This window comes from Rattus norvegicus, chromosome 14 (assembly GCF_036323735.1).
Source record: "Rattus norvegicus strain BN/NHsdMcwi chromosome 14, GRCr8, whole genome shotgun sequence".
NCBI classification, from domain to species: Eukaryota; Metazoa; Chordata; class Mammalia; order Rodentia; family Muridae; genus Rattus; species Rattus norvegicus.
The window spans coordinates 73,333,395-73,350,192 of NC_086032.1; the positions used below are offsets into that span (position 1 = coordinate 73,333,395).

At 41.1% G+C, this 16,798-nt stretch overlaps 1 protein-coding gene across 7 annotated transcripts in view; it reads left to right on the plus strand.

Annotated features, from left to right (window-relative positions):
* The window catches only part of Bod1l1 (biorientation of chromosomes in cell division 1-like 1), a 54,783-nt gene that overhangs the window by 12,515 nt on the left and 25,470 nt on the right, over nt 1-16,798 (plus strand). For 4 of the 7 annotated variants that reach the window (XM_039092813.2, XM_039092815.2, XM_039092814.2 and 1 more), the window contains exons 5-10: nt 380-529; nt 3,200-3,366; nt 5,148-5,259; nt 5,751-5,889; nt 8,312-8,384; nt 9,817-15,790. In XM_039092813.2, coding sequence (XP_038948741.1) covers nt 380-529; nt 3,200-3,366; nt 5,148-5,259; nt 5,751-5,889; nt 8,312-8,384; nt 9,817-15,790 — 6,615 coding nt within the window. The remainder of the gene's footprint in view (nt 1-379; nt 530-3,199; nt 3,367-5,147; nt 5,260-5,750; nt 5,890-8,311; nt 8,385-9,816; nt 15,791-16,798) is intronic. The other 3 variants (XM_039092817.2, XM_039092818.2, XM_063273779.1) reach the window with 1 other exon arrangement.

Below are 16,798 nucleotides of genomic sequence, written 5' to 3' on the forward strand. Positions count from 1 at the left end.
GAAATAGATATAATTTCTTTACTATACTGATGTCTCTATTCACCAAAAAATTAACAGAAAAGCTACAAACTTTGTAATTTATATTATCATTTTTTTCCACACTGTTCCAAGCAACTTATATCATGTATACTAATTTTCAAAAACCAGGTAGTAATAATAATAGTTACTTAAAATCTACATTTGTATATAGCCTTACATTATAAATTAATAGTTATTGTTGCAAGTGACTATTTTACCTTTGTATTTTATTAAGATAGCTGCTTTTCTTTCTGATAGCTAAACTTATTGTTTAAAGCAGGAAATTTCTAATACTGAGGGCTTAGGCTTTAAATACATTCTTGTGCTCAGTTGTTTACTTTGCTTCATGTTTTTCTTAAAGATTGTTCTTTGGTAGATTCTGATGTGGATGGTCTCACTGATATCACAGTTAGTTCTGTCCACACCAGTGACCTTTCATCTTTTGAAGAAGACACAGAGGAGGAAGTTGTCATGTCTGAGAGCATGGAAGAAGGAGAGATTACATCAGAAGGTAAGGGTAATGCATTTTTCTCAATATCTCTATGATATTTTTGTAAGCATTATTTGCATTCTGTTCTAATGGCTACTTCCTGACTGTGTGGCATAACTAGAGCCTGCTACCTTGTGATTGCAAGATTGGCTACTGATTGAGCTGCAGGGTTGTCTGTTTAATTATCCTTGTATATGTTCCCAGCCCTCAACAAGCCATCATTTGATGCTGTTACAAAATTGAGAGAAGACAGTGTACACAGACTTTTATTTCTGTGTGAATGATACTTGGTGGAATACAAGCGCGAAGGCTGCCCTCACTTCTACCACCAGTTAGAAATTTGAGGGACCTAAACAGCACCCTTGGAAAACTGATTTCCTAAGAAACCTAACAGAGTTAACCAAAAATACGTATATTATACTAGTCAGGTATGTTGTCTTGTGCTTAGAATCCCAGCACTGGGAAGGCTGAGGCAAGAGAAAAACTGTTAACTAGGTCTATATAGGGAGTTCTAGGCTATACTTCTAATGTAGTGCCCTGCCTCAAATAGCAAATACTAGTCTACTCGATACAGTTGATCCAGCTAAGGAACATAGTCAAATCAGAGAAGGGATGGTATACAGAGGGTCAAGTTTAGAAACATTCCAAACAGGACCCCTCTGTATGTTCTCCCTAGAATTGTGGGCAACTTGACATCCGTTTCTATAATTGGGATAGACTATGATAAACCAGAGAACTTCGAATTTACAGATATTCATTTACCTCTGCCTCTGAAGTGTTGGAATTAAAGGTGTACACTACCACACCCAGATCATACCTGAGATCTTAAGCCTACCTATGTGTTCAGGGAAACACACAGAACTTCGGTCTGAACTTTTTATGTGGACTGGAGGATTAGCCATAATGGCCTGCCTGCCTTTGTGCCTCTACCTAAGAGATCTTGCTGCAGGACTGGATCCCATTCCTCCATCTTAACAATAGTAGACTTTGACCATGAGAGAACCAGGAAAGCAGAAGCACATCAGTCAAGTACAACATCATGAGAGCCTGGAGATGACCTCTCAGAAGCCTAAGGCAAATGTCAGACCTCTCTGGGCAAAGTTGAAATCGTTATTATAGAGTTTGCTTGTCAGCCAACCCTTCCTACATGCTTACTAGGGTCCAGAGACTGTGCTAATGTCTTTCTTTGTCTTAACTCCTGCAGCCCTGGAAAGGAGGCACAACAAAGGGAACAAAGTCTTAAAGTATGTCCTATCCAAAGTCACATAGCCACTGAGCACCAGGGCAGAATTCATAGCTGAGTCTGCATGTAGCCAGTACATGGGGCTGCTCTTTGCCCTGATATACTCTTACCAGTAGGCAGCATCCTTTACATTTTCTGCTAGTTTTGGATAGGATGTCTAGGAAGAAACTCAGAGGGGGAAGTAGAGCCTTTTAGCTTCACGGATCCTTTTCTTAGCCTTTCATGTCTTTAAATTTAATGTATATGTCCAGAAGAATCAAAGTTACATATTCAGAATAGGGGCAACAGTGTACACTAGCTATGATGGTGGTCCTTACTGCCCAGCTCATGTAGAAAGGCTAGTCCCCATCCTGTGATTCCTGTGGTTTTTCTACTCCTCTGATGCTTTGGGGTCTGCTGGGGTGCTTTCTTGGTTGGGGCTAGATTTTATGTGTACATGCTCTAAACATAAGAAGTTCACTAAGAACAATAAATAATAAGAAATGAAAGCATTCCTTTTTTCTGCCTTTCTGCTGTGTCAAATGGAAAGAATGCCTTCCCAGTGCAGAGGTGTTAGTGTAAGGTGTGTGTGATTGACTCCTGCTTTTTCCCTGAACGCATAAGTAGGGTTAAGATCTCAGGTATGAGATGGGTATGGTGGTGTACACCTTTGAACCCAACACTTGGGAGGCAGAGGCAAGTGGGCATCTGTAAATTGGGGACCAGCCTGGTCCTCACAGTGAGTTCCAGGACAGCCAGAGAAAATAGTGAGACTCTCTCTAAACAAACTAAAAAAATAAGTAAAATTTCAAGTATGCTTTAAAGTATAGTTTCAAGTGAATTTCCTCAATTTAACAGTGATAACCATTTATCACTGTTACATTTATATCAAGACCAAGAATTAATTATTTGTCAAATTATGTTATTTAAAATAACTAATGAGAGGAACAGTTAGGAAGGTTCCAGCAGCTTCAACTAAGTAGCCTCCTGAATTACATCAAACAGTAGACGGTAAAGGAAGACTTAAGCTTAGACTGGCAGAAACAATCTATCAACCTCTGAGTGGAAGCTTCCTTCCCATCAGGTCATATTCAGGTCACAGTTCTAAAGGCCTAGCAGTAGTACAGCCAGTGTGTTCTTGGCTTCCATGTTGAGCCTACAAAACCACACCTCTCCAGGGGCAGAGTGGAGCCTCTGTGCCTCCTCTTCAGTTCTGAGCCTGTCCTGCTTCTGCCCTGCTCTGTGCAACTTTCCTCTATGCTTTTTTTTTTATAACACAAATGTCTAACTTGCTCTGCCTCTATATATATGTGGACTGTAGTTTTTTAAACTGTCAGTTTCTGAATTTCCTCATACAGACAACCCCTTTGGACCTTTAAATACATTTGAAGTATATTAGTATCTTTTGCTGCATATATGACATGTTGTTGCTTGTTGACAGAAGCACTTTTTATATGGCTTCTTTCCAGATGAAGAGAAAAACAAGCAGAATAAAACAAAAGCTCAAACTAGTGATTCTACTGATGGAAAAGCCAGAAGTGTACGGCATGCCTATGTTCACAAACCTTATCTCTACTCAAAGTACTACAGTGATTCTGATGACGAACTCACAGTGGAACAACGGCGGCAGTCCATTGTAAGTCCAGTCGATCCCTGACTGATTTAGCAGTGGTTCTAAACCTTCCTAATGCTGCAGTCCTTTAAACATTCCTCATGTTGTAGTGGCCACCACACTATGAAATTATTTTCTTACTACCTCATAACTGTAATTTTGCTATATTATTTTGTAATTATGAATTATAATATATATATGATATGCAGAATATCTGATATACAACCTCTGTGAAAGTGTTGATCAACCCTCAAAGAGATCACAATCCACAGGTTGAGAACAACTATGATTTAGCCTGCTACAACAGACTGACAAAATTTGAATGGTAGTCTGTGCACGGTATAGTATGCACACAGCAGACATGGCCTTGCCCTCGGGGAGCTTGGCGTGGAACTACATAGAATAGACAACAAAGGTGATACACCTCATCACTTTCCATGGGAGATCTGGAAAGTGCTGATCCCAGAGCGTTTATGCTGATGGAACACAGCTAAAAATCTGCAAGTGTAACTTTTTTAAAATGTAGTATGGGAAGCATAAAAAATATATCAGTAGTGCTATCATATCATTGTTACAAACAAAAGTGAAAAAATGTATGCTTCATATTGTGAAAATGCTCATATCCCTCTGACTCATTCCACACAGACATACAGTGAGTAACTAGTATAATATTGAGAGAAACGCAGTCTACCAATTTTCTAGGTTTGAAAATGCTTCCTATTATCAAGTACCGTGTTCAATTATTGAATGCTTTTCAAACAAGATTCATTAGTTTTTAAATGGCTTACAGTTTAAGGAACATAACAATTTAAAAAGTTTCTTATGTCATGATTAGGGAATTTATAGAAATAACTGTTGAGGACAGCACTATGCAGTGTGACTGCTAGCCAGTTTTCCTTCTAGGCTTACTTCTTAGAGAGGATTCAGAGTAGGAGCTATGCACCTGCTTAGGATTTTGAGTTGGATGTTTTGAAAGTTTGGCTTTGAGCTCTGAGCCAGAAAGGGATGGTTTGAATAACAAGATGATTGTGAATTCTCTCTAGTTGAGATTCTGCCAGCAGAAAGTCCCAAGGCCACAGTCGAGGCCCAGGAGTGTAGCCACCAAGTCAGATTGGCTGTAGAATTTACCTGTCACTTGAAGTTCTGAAGACTTACCCATTTATGCTTGATATTTATGTTTCTATGACTTTTCTCTCAAATAACAGTACTCTTTTGTGGTTGTAGCATCACCTTTTTTCAGATAATGCCTTTTCTTCTTCAAATTAATAGCATTCTAATATAATAATTAAGTTTTCCTATCTGTGCCTTCTATCAGCTGGTAGCTTCCAAAACAGAGTAGTCATACCCATACCTAGGCACACACAGTTAATATCTGCTTCCTTTTTTTTTCTTTTCTTTTTTTTTTTAAGATTTGTGTGTATGTTTTGCCTGTGTGTATGTGTATGCCTGCAGAGGTTAGAAGGTGTTAAATTTCCTGAAAAGTGGACTTAGTGATGATTGTATGCTATCATGTGGTTGCTGGGAACAACCTTAGTCAGCCTGGGTCATCTGTGAGAACAGCACGTGCTCTTAACCACTGAACCATACTTTTGCATATTCTATTGATTTGTAAAAACATCAGAAGAACAAACTAAAACTTTGTTGGTGGGGGCGACTTTGAGTACTAGGGTTTACAACCCAAGGCCTCCCTCATTTGCAGAGCCGGATCAATACCTCAAGGATGTACTCTCAGCTATTTTCTCACATACATTCTTTCAGAGTGTCTTTGCTTTTACCTGATAATATTCGGGCAATTGTGGTTTTAGGCTAAAGAAAAAGAAGAGAGACTTTTAAGAAGACGAATCAATAGAGAAAAACTTGAAGAAAAACGAAAACAGAAAGCAGAAAAGACAAAGTCTTCCAAAGCGAAGAGCCAAGGTATAGCAGATATTACTGTTATTTGAGAGTATCTTATACACACCATCATTTTCTAGTTAGTCTCATATTCCTTGTGGCATATGCACATAAAAAGGTGATATGTTCCTAAGTGTGGAAGAATTTATTCTGCAGTAATGGTGGAATGGATTTCAGATAGAAGCAGATGAGCATTTCCAATGATGATAATGCAGCTCACATCATCTTTGCTTTTTCCTTTTACTTTTGTTATTTCCTCTGATGCTGGGGATTGAAATCAAGGCCACAGACTTGCTAAACACAAGCTCTGCCCCAGACTGTATTGCAGCCCTTATGTTGACTTTTATCTGGCACAGTAAATATAACAAAATTGGCGTCTGTTTTTCCTAGCAGAAACGGAGACTCCTTCGAAGCTATTTTGTGTTTTATACTGATTATAAAGCTGTAATGAAAAGTAAATAGAGCACTGTTACAGAACTGTCTTCTGAAATAAAGCTTCTTTATTTACTTTCTAGGCAAAAGTAGTGTGGACCTAGAAGACTCGTCAACTAAGACTTTGGAACCTAAAGCCCCAAGAATTAAAGAAGTCCTTAAAGAACGGAAAGTTTTAGAGAAGAAAGTAGCTTTAAGCAAAAGAAGAAGAAAAGATTCAAGGTGCATTTTTACCTGTTATATTCTGAGTGTCACATTAATGGTGTGTTTGCAGAAGAACAGCTTTGAAAGTGGGCATAGGCTGTCTTAAAAAGTAGCTGGGCATAGTGTGGAATGCATATAATCCCAATACTGGGGAGGCAGGAGCAGTGGGATCTCTGTGAATTTGAGGCCATCCTGATCTACACAGAGAGTAAGGACAGCCAGGGCTATAGACAGAGACCCTATCTCCCCATTTAAAAAAAAAAAGTCCTTTTCACTTCTTGATGGATTGTGAGTTTCTGTGTTAACCATCATTTTTTGCACAAAGAGACATCTCTGTTGAGGTCTGAGAACTGTACTAATCTATAGGTGTAGAAATAACCCTAGAACTCTGGCCTTGAGCTCACTCTGGTCCTTCTGCCATGGCCTCTCCAGTGCTGGAATTAAAGGTGTGTAGCTTTTTTAGAGAGAGGAATTTATAGGGCAGTTTGATTTTATATCTATTCAGCAAAATAAAAGTAGTATGTCCACCTCTGGGTCCCATGAACTCTCGAATCATGCATTTTAAATGTCATAAGTATTTAATATTAGTATGACTAATATGAAAATTAGTCAAATTTACAGTACCGGGCACATGTCTCTTGTGGATCAGGCCTTAAATCCAACCAGAACATGATTAGTGACACCCATAATGTTCATGCCACTGTTGCACCTATGAGCATGTCTTACCATGCTGGTGGTTGTTGGAGCTCACAGGGTTCACAGCTCTGTGGACTGTTGATGACTCCCTCCATCCCCAGGAGCCTGCTTAATACCTTCTGGTACTTTGAAGTTTACCCAGCAGGGAAGAAGCTTTGAGAATAGTACTAGCTTGATTTCTCCATGTCCTGTGGTTGCAACCAAGATCAGTGATAATAGCTAGTACTGTTTTGGGAATCTCTGAGACTCCTTCCCAACCAACAACTTGAGAAGAAGCATCTGACACTTGGGTAGTTATTTGGCAACCTAGGGCTTCTAGGGGAAGCATTTTCCTCTGAATATCTGGGGATAGAACTCAGGCCACCTGTCTTGGCAGGAAGCAGCTTTATTTAATGGGCCATCTTGCTGACCTTGACATTCGTTTATTATTATTATTATTATTATTATTATTATTATTATTATTATTATTAATCATTCCATTTGTTTACATCTGAAATGATATCCCATATTCTTAATAGAAAAGCAGGAACTGTTGCACCCATGGGAATGATTTGTACTACAACAGACGAATAAAAATTAAAAAAAAAAAAAAAAAACAAAAACAAAAACCAATCTGTCAGAAAAAAAAAGAAAAGAAAGTCTCATGTTGACTGTAGGTGTTACTGTGTGTTTATAAAGGCCTTGCCTTGCAGTTTATTGTTTTACCGTTTTTCATTGTGTTACTACCTATAGCATTTTAAAGTACATTTTTAATCTATGAAAATATGACAGACGCTTTAGATTGTGTCCTAGAAAGTGTATATACATAGACATCAATTCTCCCCTGTTGCAGGGAGTTGACTTTATGGGCTCCTGGAAGTAATTGTAGAAGCATCACGTCTGGGCCAGTGTAACCACTTCTAACAGAGGTTGCCTCTGTTCACTAGTCTTCCCAGCACCTATTTTAACATCACGCCATGATTTCCTCTTCACTGAAAGTTGGTTTTTTTTTTTTAAGTACTGTATTTTCATTGCTTCTATTAGTTATTGAAGAATTACAGAGAAACTCTTGAAAATAGCTATGATGTAATGTGAACCATAGTCTACAATTTTATTATTCCATTCCAATTCCTTTCTTAAACTCACTAATTTTATTTTATGTGTATGTGTATTTGTCTACATGCATTTATGTGTATCACGTATGTGCAGAAACCTGTGGAGACCGGGAGATGGTGTTGAATACTCTTGAACTGGAGTTACAAACGGTTGTGAGCTGTCATGTGGGTGCTAGGACCTGAACCCAGGTCTTCTAGAAGAGTAGTGGATGCTTTTAGTGGTTAAGCTCTCTGTCCAGCCCATCATTACAATTATGTAAATTAGTCATAAACTTGAAGATAAGTGGATTTATAGAACTCAGAGAGAGGGGAGCCAGTTCTCAGGTTTATTGAACCCTATTCATATAGCTTTGAGTCAAAAAGATCTCCCTGCATTTTCAAAAGATGGTGAGGCATTCAAATGTCTGCATAGTGGGTACAGTGTTTGAAGGACAACACATTAAGAACTGTCCGTGTAGCGTGTTTTGCTTTAGCACCAGGGGTGTTCATGCCATACTTGGACTGTGTTCTCTGATGACTAAACATAAGGTTAAATTAAAGTGTAACCAGCCTCCACTGATGAAGTGAGTAGTAAAGAAAAGAGTTTCACCTCTCTTGTGAGATTCTTAGATTCTGATTGGAAGTTCATATTTGATTTACTCCCCTCTCAGGAATGCTGATGAAAGTTCTAAAAAGAAACCTCAGGCTGAGGAAGAATCCAAGGAAGCCCTCAAAACAAGTGAGGTATGTCTTAGTGAAACCCTTGTCAGAACCTTTTTGTTAGGTGTGGGTCATTCAGTATTCCTTTGCAACAAAACAGCATAATATGATCTTTTCAATATTATATCTTAAAACCATTCTGCTCAGTATCTTTAGCCTCCCATTCGGCCTAAATTCCTGTTGTAATGAGTTGATGCATATGATTTTGTTTTGTGTAGAGAGTAAGTTCTCTTCCTTTACTCTCTTCACTCTGTTTCTTATATACAGCAATAACAAAATTGTCAATAAGAAAAAAGAAAAAACAAAAATCACTCAGAGTAGGTTCTCTATTTTATCTCCTTGGTTTCCACATATATAGAGTTTTTTGGAAGGGAAGTATTCCAACAAAAAAAATTTTTTGAGACTTTTGCTCACTTTGTGTTACTTCATAATGTGCATAATTGTTTAACAATTGATTAATCTACTGAATGGATACATTCTCAATTACTTAAGCACTACCTTGTATTTGACACTAGGGTTGTGTCCAAAATGTGCAACTTTTAAATTGTGAAAATACATTCAGGGAATGCATTTTTCCCTGTGTTGGGTTATTTTCTTGGGGCAGATTTAGCTTTAATTGAATTTAAGTCTTTATTTGTATGAATATATTCATAATCCTGTAGCTAACTCACTGTTATGTTTCTGAGGTAGAAACACTAATAGCTTAGCAATTGTTAAAGCCAGTAAATTTCTTTATTCAGAAACTAGAGTCATATTTAGACATAGTCCTGATATGTTACTGTATATATTTAAATATTTAACTTTCCTTTTTGTGGAAATTATCTCATGAAGTCTCATACTTAATATATTAAGTGCCAAGACTGGGGTGGAGAGGAAAGTTCAGGTATTGTGCATGTTTCCCCAGTATGTCCCCAGAACTTATAAACATACATGTATGTATGTGCTTATGTCACATGTGTATGCTTACACTGTTATTCAGTTACTATATACATTTGGGATTTTGTAAATAAAATATTGCACAAATAGTTTAAATCCATCTGATTTCTATAAGTGATTTGGGTCTCTAAATTTTAAAATAATATAAGTCTATCCCAACATGCATATTTTTATACTGAAAAGAGCACTAGGCTGTACCTTAGTTAGCTTACATTTATTAAGGGCTGTTGGGTCATAGTGAGCTATAGTCATTTATAGTATTGAAGACTTTCTAAAGGTATGAACCAGTTAGATGAAATAATTGCTCTAAAACTGGGAAGAATGTGAGACGCAGAGTCTGACCACCTAGACACTTACATTTCACTGAATTTCAGCTTCTTGGTGCCTGATACTTACTATGGGCTACCTCATCCATGGAGCAGAAGTGCCTCCCATGTTTGAGAGCTCACATAGTAACTATACCCAAATGTTAAGTTTGTATCTAAAATGTATTTCCTAAGTACCCTTTGTTTTCCAACAGCACTGTGAAAAAGAAAAGGCCTCCTCCAAGGACCTGAAGCACACTCATGGAAAAGGTGAACCAAATAGACCTGCCAGGAGGCTTTCAGAGTCTCTGCATTCAGTAGACGACAACAAGACTGAATCAAAAGTAGAGAGAGAATATAAGCGACGGACATCCACACCTGTTGTATTAGAAGGAGCTCAGGAAGAAACAGATTCCAGAGATGGAAAAAAGCAACCCGATCGCTCAGAAATTAATATGGAAGAAACTCAGAAGCAGAAAAGCACCCTTAAAAATGAAAAGTATCAAAAGAAAGATGATCCTGAAACACACGGGAAAGGCCTACCTAAAAAAGAGGCAAAGTCTGCTAAGGAGAGACCTGAGAAAGAGAAAGCTCAATCAGAAGAAAAATCCTCATCAAAACACAAACACAAAAGTGACAGTGTCCATAAAGTGGGTGACGAGACTGAACCTCATTCTTCTGAGAAGAGTGAAGCAGAGGAAAGTGTTCGGAAGCAAAGTCAGCAAACCAAGCTTTCTTCAGATGATAAAACTGAGCGTAAGCGTAAACACAGGAATGAAAGGAAATTGTCGGTGTTGGGTAGAGATGGGAAGCCGGTGTCTGAATACACTATAAAAACAGATGAGCATGCACGTAAAGATAACAAAAAGGACAAGCACCTGTCATCTGAAAAAACCAAGGCAGAACACAAATCAAGAAGGTCAAGTGACTCTAAACTTCAGAAAGATGTTCTAAGCTCCAAGCAACACAGTGTAACCTTGCAGAAAAGAAGTGAGAGCTGTTCTGAAGACAAGTATGAGACAGACTCCACTAATGCTGACAGCAGCTCAAAGCCAGAAGAGCTTCTTCATAAGGAGAGGCGACGGACAAAGAGTTTGTTGGAAGAGAAGCTTGTGTTAAAGTCTAAATCAAAAAGTCAAGGCAAACAAATAAAAGTTGCTGAAACAGAATCACAGGAAGGTGTCACAAAACAGGTGACAACTCCAAAGCCTGATAAGGAGAAGAACACAGAGGACAACGACACAGAACGGCAGCGCAAGTCCAAACTTGAAGACAGAACTTGTGAAGAAGCTGTCGCTGAACCTGCATTAGAGAGTGCTGTGCCTTCAGCACATAGTTCACAAAAGGACTCTGGGCACAGAGCTAAGGTAGCATCAGTTAAGGAGAAGCATAAGACGGATAAAGACTCAACCTCCTCCAAACTTGAGCGGAGGGTCTCAGATGGTCACAGAAGCAGAAGCCTAAAGCACAGTAATAAAGACGTGAAAAGGAAAGAAGAAAATAAGCCAGACGACAAGAATGGTAAAGAGGTTGACAGCAGCCATGAAAAGGGCAGAGGGAATGGCCCAGTCACAGAAAAAAAACTAAGTAGAAGGCTGTGTGAAAACCGAAGAGGAAGCACGTCACAGGAAATGGCCAAGGAGGATAAGTTAGCAGCGAACTTGTCAGGCACTGCCAGTACTTCCTCTCTGCAGAGACCCAAAAAAAGCACAGAGACCGCATTGATCCCTGAACAAGAGCCAATGGAAATTGATTCTGAGGCAGCTGTTGAAAATGTGTCTGAACTTTCTAAAACCGAGGACATCAGTAGTAATAGTTCTCAGCAAGACACTGACTTTGAAAATGTTACAAAACATAAAGCCGCTGCTGGAGTTTTAAAGGATGAGTTAAGAACTTCTATGGTCGATTCAAAACCAGCAGCAGCTGTGACCTGTAAATCAGGGCGTGGGCTAACAATAACGAGCAATTCTGAAAAGCATGCTGACCATAAAAGCACCTTGACCAAGAAAGTGCATAGCCAAAGTACTGCATCAAAAGCAACTCCTAGGGAGAGGGAGCCCGCTCAGAGAGGAGCCCAGGAAATAAGTGTAGACTCTGAAGGGAGTCGGAAAGTGCTTTCTAGGGCCCTATCAGAAAATGAGAAGGGACAGAAGAATTTGAAAGGCGTGTCCAAAACCACTGAAGAATGTGGCACTCACAGAAATGCTTCTCTTGAATTCTCTACAGACTCAGACCTCTTGTCATCCTTAGGCTCTGTGAGTGTTGTTCCTCAGAAAGAATCTCATGATTCAAGTACAATTACTGTAGTTGACAGAGAAGCCATTTCAGAAGGTGGCAAAGCCAGTACCTCCCTTGTAAATCATTCTGATATTCCTAACCAAAATTTGGCTGTTAAGAAGTCAGAAATCCTTAAGACAAATGGCAGCAAAGAAGGTAATGATGGCTTCACGGTAGATATACTAGCAAAAGCAAATGGCAGTGGCAAAAGGCACCTTTCTGAAGATAGCCAGGCCATGTTGCTATGCAGTAAAGAAGGCAAAGTAGGCATAGCTCTTGCTGGCAAGCCAAGTGGCGTGATTGGGGAAAATAAGAGCATTAGCAAACAAAGGAGCCTGATGGGCACAGCCAAGAAAGAGAGTGATCTGAATGTAGATCCTGATGTAAAGCAAGACAGTGCAGCAGGCGAGCATGTCGTAGACCTGACTACAAGAAAGGAGGCTGAAACAATCAGACGTAAGCATAATAAAGATCCAGATGAGAGTAAAAAAATACCAACGGATATTGAAAGGAAGACTGAAAACAGTGAAGTAGACACCAGTGCTAGGCGTGATTCTGCCCCTGTGCCACAGCAAAGGCATGGGAAAATGGAGAGGGGGGCAGCTGGATCTGGTAGACGAGACAAATCCTTTATTGCTACTAGTACTGAAGGGACGGACAAAGGCATCATGTTAAACACAATCAAGGCTGGAGATGCCACTACCACCTCATCAGAAACAGGAGGGAAGGGGGTGGCCTTACCTTGCACCAGTATTGAGGCAGATGAAGGATTCATTATGGGTGCATGCCCTAGAAACAATCCCCTCCAGGTTGGGGCAGAAGCCAGTGAATGTACTGTTTTTGCTGCAGCTGAAGAGGGAAAAGGTGTTGTCACAGAAGGATTTGCTGAAAGTGAGATTTTGCTTACAAGCTCCAAGGAAGGAGAAAGTGGAGAATGTACTGTGGCTGAGTCAGAAGACAGAGTAGCAGGTCCCTTGACTGCTCATACAGTTCAAGCTGAAACCAATGTGAACAGTATTACAACAGAGGAGAAAGATGATGCAGTAACCAGTGCAGGCTCTGAGGAAAAGTGTGGTGGTTCTTCATGTGCAGTCGAGGGGACCGCTACTTTTGTTGGTGAAGTTGAAAGTGATGGAGCCGTTACAAGTGCTGGAACAGAAATAAGAGCAGGATCTGTGAGCAGTGAAGATGTTGATGGGTCCCAAGAAAATAGGATACAAGTTGGTCCTAAAAAAGAAACAGAAGGCACTGTGACATGTACCGGAGCCAAAGGAAGAAATGATAACTTTGTGTTCTGCTTGGTAACGGGAGCAGGAACCCAGGAACAGCGTGTGGTTACAGGTGCAGATGTGGTCCAGGAAAATGATGATAAATCCCTAGAGGCAAGTGCTAACCAAGGAGATGGTTCTGGAACTGATGGTACAGAAGGTGAGAGTGCGGTCACCAGCACAGGCATTACTGAAGAGGATGGGGAAGCATCAGCAAATTGCACAGGCTCAGAAGACAGCACAGAAGGGTGTGCCATTAGCTCTGAGACAGAAGAAAATGCAGAGAGTGCCATGGACAGCACAGAAGCCAAAGACATGACTAATACACCTTTGGTGGCTACTGGTCCCTGTGATGATGAAGGCATTGTGACCAGCACAGGTGCAAAAGAAGAAGATGAGGAGGACGAAGGTGTTGTGACTAGTACTGGAAGAGGAAATGAAACTGGACATGCTTCAGCATGCACAGGGATAGAAGAAAGTGAAGGAATGTTGGTTTGTGAGAGTGGAGAGGGGGGTGGTCCGATTGGCCCTACTATGGACCACGTGGATGCTGAGGCTGGGGCAGCAGCTATGAATACAAATGATAGTAATGTTGATAGTATGAGTGGTGCTGAGAAGGAAATCAAAGACACTGACATCTGCTCCAGTGCCAAAGGGATTGTGGAAAGCAGTGTAACCAGTGCCTTTGCAGGAAACAGTGACAGGCCGCCAGTTCTAGAGAGTAGTGAGAATCCTATGGCTAGTGCAACTTCTCACCACAGTGATAGTCAGCTTACCAGGAAAGAAACAGTAGAAGATACAACTATTTCCACTGGCTTGGTGAGGGGCAGTGATGATGTTCTTCTGTCTGGTGCAGTTCCAGAATATGAAGTTGGCCACATGTCACCCAGGGAAAATGAAGAGTGTGATGGCCTTATGGCTTCTACAGCCAGTTGTGATGTTTCCAACAAGGACAGCTTAGCTGGGAGTAAAAGTCAGGGCAATGGCTTGGTGATTCCTACCAGCACAAATGATTGCACCCCTCCGATAAGTGCGGTTATAGATGTGAGAGGAGGGCATTCGTGTACTCTGAGCACTGAAGAAAATAGGAATGATGCTAGAGTACACATGGAAGGATTTGAGGCTCCTATGCCCAGCGCAATTTCAGATGAGAAGAGCCAGCTCACTGCTAGCAGAAGTGAAGAAAAGGACGAGTGTGCCATGATTTCCACGAGCATAGGGGAAGAATTTGAAGTTCCCATTTCTAGTGCTGTTACCATCACATGTGCTGAAAGGCAGCAGCCAGTTGCAGCAGTTGAGGAAAGTACTACAGGTCCAGCCTTGGTAAGCACTGAGGACTTTGAGATACCTATGCCCAGTGCTCCCACTGAAGCTGAAAGTCCTCTCGCTTCAACCAGCAAGGAAGAGAAGGATGAATGTGCTCTCATTTCAACCAGCATAGCAGAAGAGTGTGAAGCCTCTGCCTCTGGTGTAAGTAGAAATGCACCATCTGACGGGAATGCAGTCATCTCAACAAGTTCAGTGGAAGACTGTGAAGGCTCTGTGTCCAGTGCTGTCCCTCAGGAGTCCGTCTGTCCCTCAGTTGTACCAGTAGAGGAGACAGGTGACACTGCCATGATTTCTACAAGCACCTCTGAAGGACGTGAAGCAGTCATGGTTGGTACTATCCCTACAGATGAAGACCAGGCCAGCACTGTGAGAGGGGAAGATTTGAGTGATGCTGCCATTATTTCCACCAGCACAGCAGAGTGTGTGCTGACATGCACTAGCCTAAGCAGACATGAAGAGAGTCAGCAGGCCTCTACACACAACCCAAGAGGAAATGGTGGACGTTTAGTTACAAAGCAAAGTAAGTGTGAACTACCCATGCCCAGCCTCATGACTGAGAGTAATTGTAAGTGCCCTGGGCCATTCACGACGGGCAAAGGAGTAGGGCCTTTAATGGCAGTAAGCACCAGGGGGGAGCATGACAGACTGCCAGTCTGTGAACCCTCAGCAGGACAAAGCCAGCCAGGCACTGCTTTGTGCTTAGGAGAGGAAAAAAGTCATGGCATGGACTGCCCTGGTCAAGACCTCAATGCCAAAGAAAGGAATACATTGCTGAGCTGTGTTCAGAGGGAGAGCAAAAGTGTAGAGGCAGAGGCCGCAGGGGACAGTAGCACAGCCAGTGGTATAGTGAGAAAGGACTCAGAGAGGAATGCAAACTCACTGTCTGAGACAAACTGTCTGAGACGACCAGAACAGAAGTCTGCTGAGGACTCCTCTGGCAGTATTCACTGTCTGGCAGCAGTAAATACTGGTGCTAAAACTGATAACATGCTGCCCATCACAGATGCTGCATCGGAGTGTCCTTCTGACCAGCAGGAACCTGAGAACAACTTGAAAGCTACCACCAAATGTATTACAGGTCAAGAGTCAAAAATGCCTTCTTCCCACACAGCAGTCCTTCCATCTGTCTGCCGTGTAGCTCCATCTGCTCCAAAACGGGAGGGGGGCCTGCCTGCAAAAAGTGACCACAGTGGCACATGGACTAGTGAAGGGTCTGCTGAGAAAATGGGACATGTTGCTGGTGCAAGGCAGTCATACCACAGGGAAGGAAACCTTGATGTCACTATTCCTCCTGAGGATAATGGGTGTGGCATAGGTGAGAGTCCATTTATAATTGTTTATTCTAACAGGTGACTTGAGAGCAAATCCTGTGTCTTAAACATTAAAACTAGACCCATTGCTCCTGGGTCAGTAGAGAAGAGGCAGGAGGCTAAGGGCAGGCACTTAAACATGTTGGTTTCTGAGCTTCATCCGTCCATCTTCAGATTTAATTGTCTGTACTTAAGTTGGTTAGTTGAGGATTGAACCCAAACCTCTCACATACTGTACAGCTGAGCTACGGACATTTCTAGCTCCTATTTTTGTGAACTGAGTTGGCGATTCAAGTAAGATGCATTAATTTCCAGTTTAGAGCATTTGGAAGGGGCAGGGGAGACAGATGCTCCTTCTTCAAATGTCCTGTTCTTGTGGAAATCAGTACTGTCTTTCAGAGGTGTAGTGCAGTTATTACACTGTCTGGTTTCGGGTGGTGTGTACAGTTACTACTATACTAGGCTAGGGGTGCAGATAATCAATGGGGGGAAGACAGCTATGAATTCTGCCACAGTGATTCAAATACGACAAGAGTTTAGGGTGAAGTGAAGAACAGCATATTCTACAAACTCAGTTTCTGACTTAGAATTGAAGGAGCCAGTAGACTTTGATTCGTCTCCATTTTAGCTTTATAAACTATGGCATCCTTAACATTTAAAGAGGAACCAACTTTACTTCAGAAAGCTGCGGCTAATAATGTTAAACAGCATTAACAAATGCCCTAAGGAGTCTTCTCCATGGAAAAACACACCAATTGGTTGTCTAGCACTAAATAGCCCAGAAAATACACATAATACATACTGAGCAGGTCATGTTTAGGGGTGGGTGGGTGGGTGTGTGTGTGTGTACCCACAGGCAGGTCGCCACTAACTCCAGTTCCAGAGGATCTGACATCCTTGCAGAGATGTATATGCAGGCAGAACAATGTACATAGATATAAATAAATACTTTAAAGCAAAAAATTAGGAAGAAAAGTATTCTAAAGGTTGAAATGAATAACTTTTACCATTAT